Below are 10184 nucleotides of genomic sequence, written 5' to 3'. Positions count from 1 at the left end.
CGTCACCGGGCGGATGAATCCCCCGTGCCGTGTCCATCCCCCCATCGTCCGCCCCGCCCCTCTGGCCACATCCCAGTGTCGCCCGCGGCCTATGAATCCGAGGAGGGGGCGGGGCTAGCGGGGTGTCTGCCGGGGACAAGGTGGGCGTGGCGGTGTGGGTGGGCGGGGAATCCTGGCAGAGGGAGGGGAGGTGACGCGGCTGGTGAAGAAGAAAAGTTAGAAGCGGGGAGAAGGTTCGGGGGACGGAGCGGGGAGAGTCCGGGAGGAGAGCGGGCGCTGATCACTTGTGTGCGGGGGGAGGCGGCGGTGCTGGTGGCGGCGGCCATGTCCTCCATTCTGCCCTTCACTCCCCCCATTGTGAAGAGACTTCTGGGCTGGAAGAAGGGCGAGCAGAACGGCCAGGAGGAGAAGTGGTGTGAGAAGGCGGTGAAGAGTTTGGTGAAGAAGCTGAAGAAGAGCGGACAGCTGGAGGAGCTGGAGAAAGCGCTGACCACCCAGAGCATCTCCACCAAGTGTATCACCATACCCAGGTGAGGGGAGGAGCCTGAGACCGGGGGGAGGGGCATCACCACCCAGAGCATCTCCACCAAGTGTATCACCATACCCAGGTGAGGGGAGGAGCCTGAGACCGGGGGGAGGGGCCTCACCACCCAGAGCATCTCCACCAAGTGTATCACCATACCCAGGTGAGGGGAGGAGCCTGAGACCGGGGGGAGGGGCATCACCACCCAGAGCATCTCCACCAAGTGTATCACCATACCCAGGTGAGGGGAGGAGCCTGAGACCGGGGGGAGGGGCCTCACCACCCAGAGCATCTCCACCAAGTGTATCACCATACCCAGGTGAGGGGAGGAGCCTGAGACCGGGGGGAGGGGCCTCACCGCCCAGAGCATCTCCACCAAGTGTATCACTATACCCAGGTGAGGGAGGAGCCTGAGACCGGGGGGAGGGGCCTCACCGCCCAGAGCATCTCCACCAAGTGTATCACTATACCCAGGTGAGGGGAGGAGCCTGAGACCGGGGGGAGGGGCTTCACCGCCCAGAGCATCTCCAATCTCCACCAAGTGTATCACTATACCCAGGTGAGGGGAGGAGCCTGAGACCGGGGGGAGGGGCCTCACCGCCCAGAGCATCTCCACCAAGTGTATCACTATACCCAGGTGAGGGGAGGAGCCTGAGACCGGGGGGAGGGGCTTCACCGCCCAGAGCATCTCCACCAAGTGTATCACCATACCCAGGTGAGGGGAGGAGCCTGAGACCGGGGGAGGGGCCTCACCACCCAGAGCATCTCCACCTAGTGTATCACTATACCCAGGTGAGGGGAGGAGCCTGAGACCGGGGGAGGGGCTTCACCACCCAGAGCATCTCCACCAAGCATATCACTATACCCAGGTCAGGGGAGGAGCCTGAGACGGGGGGAGGGGCCTCACCGCCCAGAGCATCTCCACCAAGTGTATCACCATACCCAGGTGAGGGGAGGAGCCTGAGACCGGGGGGAGGGGCCTCACCACCCAGAGCATCTCCAAGTGTATCACTATACCCAGGTGAGGGGAGGAGCCTTAGACCGGGGGGAGGGGCTTCACTGCCCAGAGCATCTCCACCAAGTGTATCACCATACCCAGGTGAGGGGAGGGGCCTGAGACCGGGGGAGGGGCCTCACCACCCAGAGCATCTCCACCAAGTGTATCACCATACCCAGGTGAGGGGAGGAGCCTGGGACCGGGGGGAGGGGCCTCACCGCCCAGAGCATCTCCACCAAGTGTATCACCATACCCAGGTGAGGGGAGGGGCCTGAGACCGGGGGGAGGGGCTTCACCGCCCAGAGCATCTCCACCTAGTAGTGTATCACTATACCCAGGTCAGGGGAGGAGCCTGAGACGGGGGAGGTGGCTAAAGAAGTGACACTGCAGCTTATTGTTCCTTTGTTGTGATTGGACCCTGTAGTGTTATTTTCTTCCCTCCCCCAAATGTGTTATATGTGCTGTGATTGGTCGTATTCCGCGTATCCCTGTCTAATACTCTGTCATGAGTGGTTGGGTCCCGGGGAAGTGACACTTCCAGTTTAGGGCTCTTTCACGCATTCATTTTCTCAGTGTTTTTCTCTTTAAACCCAGTTCACACCACATGCAGTCCAGTGCGTTTTTTTTTGTTCTGCGTCACAACGCATGTAAAGTCGGTTATATGGCTTCCAACGGCGTAGTTCACACCAGTGCGGTCAGCTCCAGGGTGTTCCAGTTCCAGAAAAAAATAAAGTAGAACACGCTGCATTTTTCCTTCACTGGAACGCGGTAAAAGGCATCAAAAACGCACCGGAATTCATTGGAATGCATCAAAAACACACCAGACGCCAGTGCAAAAAAAAAAAAAAAGGAAAAAAATAAGTAAAAAAGCACATTGAATGCTTCTGGAAACGCATCAAAAATGCATGGAAAACGCCAATAATGCATTAAAAATGCGCATGCAGAAATGCATCCGGAAACGAGAGTGCGTTTTTGTGGTGTGAACCAACCCTAAATCCTATGGGCCGGTTCACAGCACTGCGTTAGAGGTGCGGTGCGTTTTAAATAGTCCTGCCTGCTGCATCTTTTTTGGTGCGGTTTTGAAAAACCGCAACAAAAACATATCTTCCCATTGAAATCAATGGAAATTACAGTAAGAAAACGTAGCGCGATTTGCGTTTTTTTTTTTTGAGTCTTCATGTCCGTTTTTCACAGGTGCAGGCAACCCAAAAACGCACCAGAAACTCACAGGCATCCGAAGCGCAGCAAAATCACCGTAAAAACGCATTTGCTACAGAGCAGCGTGAAAGGGCCCCAAGAGCTACTTTGTCTTCATGTGATCATCCCTGGAAACTAGGGCTGCAAGTAACGATTATTTTCATAATCGATTAGTTGGTCGATTATTGTTTCGATTAATCGATTAATCGGTTAATAACCTTAAAAAAAGGTGTGGTGTCTAATTTAGTTAATATGTAAAGTTTTAGAAAAGGCAATTTATTCTTAAATATCTCCTATATGCAGTGGCAAATATAAATAAAAAACTATATGGTTAGGGAGCAAAATATCGTATCCACTCTGAGAATAACAGACAGAAGAGATATACTGTATATATTAGAGGGGATATATACTGTATAAACTATTAGAGGAGATATACTGTATATACTATTAGAAGAGATGTACTGTATATACTATTATAGGCTATATACTATTAGAGGAGAGATATAATGTATATACTAGAGAGATATACTGTATATATTAGAAGAGATGTACTGTATATACTATTATAGGCTATATACTGCATATACTATTAGAGGGGATATACTGTATATGCTATTAGAGGGGATATACTGTATATACTATTATATGCTATATACTGTATATACTATTAGAGGAGATATACTTTTTATACTGTTAGAGGACATATACTGTATATACTATTAGAGGAGATAGATACTATTAAAGGGTCAATCTGGTAAATATCATCAGACTCATTAACTTTAACCCCATTTTGTTACTGGCCGATTAATCGATTATGAAAATATTAATCGATTAATTTAATAATCGATTAGTTGTCGATTAATCGATTAGTTGTTTCAGCCCTACTGGAAACATTGTAATGGATAATATGGATACATTTCTGGGGAGGACATCCTAAATAGATACAAAGTTTCCTTTTTTGGGGGGAGGGGGGGGGAGGGGTCCGGAGAGCAAGTTGAGTGAGGGGAAGATAGTCCCCACTCCGCTCTATGCCCCTTGGAGGACCAGAGCAACCTCTGACGTCACTTCCTGTTCTCGGGCAAAAATTATTTTATTTTTTATTTTTAAAGTCAATGTAAAAAAAAAAAAAAAAATTTTCTTTTGCTTTTAATGGTAAATGAGAGATTTGGGGCTCTGCCCTGCTTGTGACTATTACAAGGGATGTTTAAATTACTTGTAATAGGTATAAAATTGATAAAATAAAATAAAGGGACAGTGTAAAAATAAAAAGTAAAATAAAATAAGAATTTTTTTTTTTTTTTTTAAAGTGCCCTATCCCTACGTGGTCGCGCGCAGAAGCGCTTGCATATGTAAACGATGTACAAACCACACATGTGAGGAATCGCCACGATCGTTAGAGCGAGAGCAATAATTCTAGCACTAGACCTCCTCTTTAACGCAAAACTGGTCACCTGTAAAAATGTTTAAAGTGTCGTGTATGGCACTTTTTAAGTAGCGTCATTTGTCGCCAATTCCATGAGTGTGCACAATTTTAAACCATGACATGTTAGGTATCTATTTACTTGGCGTAACATCATCTTTTATATTATACAAAAAAAAAACTGGGATAACTATTGTGCTTTTTTTTTTTTTTTTTCTTTTTTTTACTGCGCGTAACATCATCTTTCACATTATAAAAAAGAAATAGGGGTAACTATTATGTATTTTTTTTATTTATTCAGCGTTACATCATCGTTCACATTATACAAAAAAATTGGGGTAACTATTGTGTTTTTTTTTTTTTTGTTTATTTACTCGGTGTAACATCATCTTTCACATTATACTAAAAAGTTGGGGTTACAATTGTGTTTTTAAATTTATTTATTTATTTATTTACACAGCATAACATCATCTTTCACATTATACAAAAAAAATTGGGGTAACTATTGTGTTTTTTATTTACTCGGCGTGAAGTAATCTTTTATATTTTACAAAAAAATTGGGATAACTATTGTGTTTTTTTATTTTTTTTTATTTTACTGTGCGTAATATCATCTTTCACATTATACTAAAAAGTTGGGGTTACAATTGTGTTTTTAAATTAATTTATTTATTTACTCAGCGTAACATCATCTTTCACATTATACAAAAAAAAATGCGGTAACTATTGTGTTTTTTTTATTTACGCGGCGTAATATAATCTTTCATATTATACAAAAAAAAAAAAATTGGGATAGCTATTGTGTTTTTTTATTTATTTTTTATTATTATTTATTGTGCGTAACATCATCTTTCACGGTATACTAAAAAGTTGGGGTTACTATTGTGTTTTTTTTATTTTTTTTGTTTTATTGCACAGCGTAACATCATCTTCTACATTATACAAAAATATTGGGGTAACTATTGTATGTGTGTGTGTGTGTTTTTTTTTAATTATTTTTTACTGTGCATAACATCATCTTTCACATTATACTAAAAAGTTGGGGTTACTATTGTGTGTTTTTTTTTTTTAATTACTCAGCATAATATCATCTTCCACATTATACGAAAAAAAAAAAATGGGGTAACTATTGTGCTTTCTTTATTTTTTTTATTTTTTTATTTAGTGTATTTTTTCCCCAAAAATTGAGTTTGAAAGACAACAACAATGTGACATAAAATATTGCAATGATTGTCATTATATTCTTTAGAGTCTCTGTTTTGAAAAAAATAAATAAAATAGATATCCAACTTAGCACGATGTAAGTCAGTCTATCTCCTACCTAAAGGGGCGGTCGGGGAGCTGACAATCACTGTAGTAGTCGGCGCTACTACAGTGATAGCTGGGATTTTCGGGGGTTCTGTGCTGTGCAGCTTCCCTTCTACACACTGACCACAGGGGGCACTGTCACCATTCACAGAACATCCTGTATTTTTTTTTGTAATGAATAAAAGGCATTCTCTGATTGGACAAGATGAAGAGGAGGGGCGGGGATTTCCCAAGAAACCCCAATCCGGGCGAAGGCATGTGTCAGTTCCCGCACGCGCGCAAACAGCGATCATCCCACACATGTGAGGTATCGCCGCGAACGTCAGGTCATGGGCAGTAATTCTCGCACCAGACCTCCTCTGTACATCTAAAGGGGTAACCTGTAAAGGCTTTTAAAGTGTCATCTATGGATAGTAAAATATAGTTGGTCCAAGCTGGACCATTGTACATTCTATGAAAAAAATATCCACATCTGGATTTCTTCTTTAACCACTTGACCTCTGGAAAAATGTACCCCCCCTTCATGACCAGGCCCTTTTTTTGCTATTCGGCACTGTGCTACTTTAACTGGTAATTGTGCAGTCATGCAAAGATGTACCCAAATAAAATTGATATATTTTTTTCCCCACATATAGAGCTTTCTTTTGGTGGTATTTGATCACCTCAGCGTCTTTTTATTTTTTGCTAAAAAAAAATTTTTTTGGGGGGGTGAAAAAACAATATTTTTAACTTTTTACTATAAAAGATATCCAATAAAAAAACAAAAAAAAAAAATCGAATTTCTTCATACATTTTGGCCAAAATGTTTTTGGTAAAAAATAAATAAAAAATCACAGTATATGTATATATGATGGGTTTGTGTGAAGGTTAGAGCATCTACAAATAATAGGATATATACTGGAATGTATTTTTTTTTTTTACACTACTAATGGCAGTGATCAGCGACTTATAACTGCAGTAGTGTGGCAGACAATATGACACTAACTGATGCTGGGGGGGGGGGGGGACTGAATAAACTGTCAATGACATCACCAGTGACACTAATACAGTGAACAGTGATAATAATATACACTGTCACTGTACTAATGACGCTGGCTGGGAAGGGGTTAACATCTAGGTGAGATCAAGGGGTTAAATGTGTGTGCCGCTTTTACTAACTGATCTCTAAGTTTCTCATCCCTGCTTTGAAGGAGGATGAGCAGAACTTTCACTCCAAAGTGAAGTTTTGCTTTAAAACAAACAGTTCAGTTTGAAGGTTATGAGGAGTCATAGAGTGAGGACAGGATAGACAGGAAAGAAGACATCGCACACAATGCAATCAATTCACATGGAGAACAATAACAGGAATTGACTGCAGCATTTCTATGGGACTACTGAAGTGAGAGTGACCTTTAGAGCCACTGTGTCATCATTCTGGAGCCATACTGGTCATTGGGTCATCATTATGGAGCCATACTGGCCATTGTGTCATCATTATGGAGCCATACCTTTCATCATTATGGAACCATACTGGTCATTGTGTCATCATTATGGAGCCATACGTTTCATCATTATGGAGCCATACTGGTCATTGGGTCATCATTATGGAGCCATACGTTTCATCATTATGGAGCCATACTGGTCATTGGGTCATCATTATGGAGCCATACTGGTCAATGGGACATCATTTTGGAGCCCTACTGGTCATTGGGTCATCATTATGGAGCCATACGGGTCATCATTATGGAGCCATACTGGTCATTGTGTCATCATTATGGAGCCATACTGGTCATTGGGTCATAATTTTGGAGCCATACTGGTCATCATTATGGAGCCATACTGGTCATTGTGTCATCATTATGGAGCCATACTGCTCATTGGGTCATCATTATGGAGCCATACTGGTCAATGGGACATCATTTTGGAGCCCTACTGGTCATTGGGTCATCATTATGGAGCCATACTGGTCATCATTCTGGAGCCATACTGGTCAATGGGATATCATTTTGGAGCCCTGCTGGTCATTGTGTCATCATTATTTAGCCATACTGGTCATCATTATGGAGCCATACCGGTCATTGTGTCATCTTTCTGGAGCCATACTGGTCATTATTCTGGAGCCATACTGGTCATTATTCTGAAGCCATACTGGTCATCATTCTGGAGCCATACTGGTCATCATTCTGGAGCCATACTGGCCATTATGTCATCATTGTAGAGCCATAGCATTACATAATAGGGGAGGCTGAAAAAAGACACAAGTCCATCAAGTCCAACCTATGTGTGTGATTATATGTCAGTATTACATTGTATATCCCTGTATGTTGCGGTCATTCAGGTGCTTATCTAATAGTTTTTTTAAACTATCGATGCTCCCCGCTGAGACCACCGCCTGTGGAAGGGAATTCCACATCCTGGCCGCTCTTACAGTAAAGAACCCTCTACATAGTTTAAGGTTAAACCTCTTTTCTTCCTATTTTAATGAGTGGCCACGAGTCTTGTTAAACTCCCTTCCGCAAAAAAAGTTTTATCCCTATTGCGGGGTCACCAGTACGGTATTTGTATATTAAAATTACTGGTCGTGGTGTAATCGTTATGGAGCCATACTGGTCATTGGGTCATCGTTATGGAGCCGTACTGGTCATTGGGTCATCGTTATGGAGCCATACTGGTCATTGTGTGCAGTGATTGTGACCCTTCAGTGAGCTGAGTTTTTACCGCCCCCAACTCCCCCTTTAGCCGTAGACATGGTGTGCTCATGCTATAGCCGCAAAGCTTTGCCGCTGTGATGGCAGTTATCCCCCTAGTTGCTTTTCGTATGAATGGGGATGCTCTGCAAGCACCCTGAAACCCCTTGCAATGTACACTTTTGCAGCACACTAGCTATGGTTTTACCCCCCACCCAACTGCCCATCTGAAGGAGAAGCAGCTGCTCAGGGCTGTACAGATGCTTCAGAAACAAATTAAATTGATGCGCAACATGGCCGCCAAACGTGACCCGTTCCTCTGAGTAAAGCCCCCCCCTCACCTCCTTTCAAACACCCTCTAAAAAGAAGTCCACTGCGAATTGCTTTTCAGAAGGGACAGCAATGAGAGGCACTAGAAACGTCTGCGGCACGTGATGGGAGGATTGTAGCGAGGACGGGTCAGCTTCTACTAAGAGTGAAAATCACAAACCATCCCATAATATGCTAGTTGAAGAACCTGGGGGGGGGGGGAGGGCATGCGAGTACATGTATAGGGATATGTGATGGAGGGGGGGTAGGGGGGCGGTGATAGGGATCAGCACTGGAAATAGTCCAGGTTGTAAAGCTGCTATTTACCCATTTTCACCTCGACTCTAATCCAGATGAAGGAATTTCCTCCTCTTATGTCATTGGGTACATCTAATACCACCCTGACCCCACACACCAGGGATCAAGTCGGTGTGTTATACAGATAATGGAACAGAGCGTGCGAGGGGTGCGAGGGGCGCACTACAGGCAGATCTAAAGCCCCGCCCCCAAAACGGCAAGGGTTATATGCTTGTTAAGGTTTGCATTCTATGCATTAAGGTGAAAAACCTTCTGTAGTGCAGAAGCCCCCCAGAGCCCCCCTTTTACTCACCTGACCGCGATCGTTCCAGCGACGGGGGGACGAGCCCAGCAGCTCCAGCCGCTCTCTCGGGTCCTCCTTGGATAGATTGATAGCAGCAGGAGCCATCGGCTCCCGCTGCCGTCAATCAAATCCAATGACACGGGAGCCAGGGGGGGGGGCCAAGTCCTGCTCTCTGTGTCGGCGAGGTGGAGGGGGGGCACTCGATGCAGGGAGGAGCCACGAGCGCCGCTGGGGGACCCCAGAACAGGAGGATCGGGGGCCACTCTGTGCAAAACTCTTGCACAGAGGAGGTAAGTATAACGTGTTTGGTATTTTAAAAAAAAAACACGAACCTTTACTATCCGCTTCAAAGCGGTATTAAACCCAAAACGGGAATCGTCATATATTGCAGCTTAACAGTCATTAGATGTGGCGGCTGCATAAACTTTTCTTTTTTTAGGCATTTTTCCCCCACTCTGTTTTTACCTGGCGATCCGGCCAGTAACGCACCCGTATTAATAATACAAAACTCTGGAGGAATGAGCACAGGAGGCACAGCAGCATGGTCAGTCGGGGGGGGGGGGGGAGTGTTTAGATGTACTAGCAGATTTAAATACACCAAACGCAAACCGTGCCGATCGAAGGGGTTAAAGCAGGCAGAGAGGAGACGATACGGCGCTTCCTCGCCGCCAGTCAAATGCTCTCTGGAGAGCGATCCGAACGCGGAGACCAAATCTACCGTGAACAACAAGCCCTTAAAGTGGCTGTAAAGGCTGAACGTTTTACCTTCATTTATTCTATGCGTAAAAGTAAACAAAAAAAAAAACCTTCTACATGCAGCTCCCCCCCCCCCCCCCCCCTCAGACCGACCCTCCCCCCAATACCTGAGCCCCATCTCGATCCAGCAATGTGCGTGAGAGCCTTGGCTCTCTGGGCTCCGGGGACACTCCCTCCTCCCAGCAGTGGCAGCCATTGGCTGTCAATCACAGCCAGTGAGCCAATGAGGAGAGAGAGGGGTAGCGGCGCCGAGCCACGGATCCGTGTCTGAATGGACACAGGGAACTGTGGCTCAGCTCAGGTGCTCCCCATAGCAAGCTGCTTGCTGTGGGGGCCACTCAACAGGAGGGAGGGGCCAGGAGCGCTGCCGGGGGGACCTGAGAAGAGGAGGGGCCAGGCTGCTCTGT

General features: G+C 45.3%; 1 protein-coding gene across 3 annotated transcripts in view; it reads left to right on the top strand.

The window, feature by feature from the left end:
• The first annotated feature begins 216 nt into the window (after window positions 1-216).
• The window catches only part of SMAD3 (SMAD family member 3), a 202729-nt gene continuing 192761 nt past the window's right edge, over window positions 217-10184 (top strand). Inside the window, exon 1 of one of the 3 annotated variants that reach the window (XM_077470343.1) lies at window positions 217-530. In XM_077470343.1, the coding sequence (XP_077326469.1) occupies window positions 325-530 (206 nt within the window). In that variant the 5' untranslated portion in view covers window positions 217-324. Of the gene's footprint in view, window positions 531-1650; window positions 1778-10184 lie in introns of those variants that run through there. The other 2 variants (XM_077470342.1, XM_077470341.1) reach the window with 2 other exon arrangements.

This window comes from Lithobates pipiens, unplaced genomic scaffold, assembly GCF_037356315.1.
Source record: "Lithobates pipiens isolate NorthernLeopardFrog02 unplaced genomic scaffold, aLitPip1_a1.2 Scaffold_8, whole genome shotgun sequence".
Taxonomy (NCBI): Eukaryota; Metazoa; Chordata; class Amphibia; order Anura; family Ranidae; genus Lithobates; species Lithobates pipiens.
Note: the sequence above shows the minus strand (reverse complement) of the source record. Positions and strands in the feature narration are given on the sequence as shown.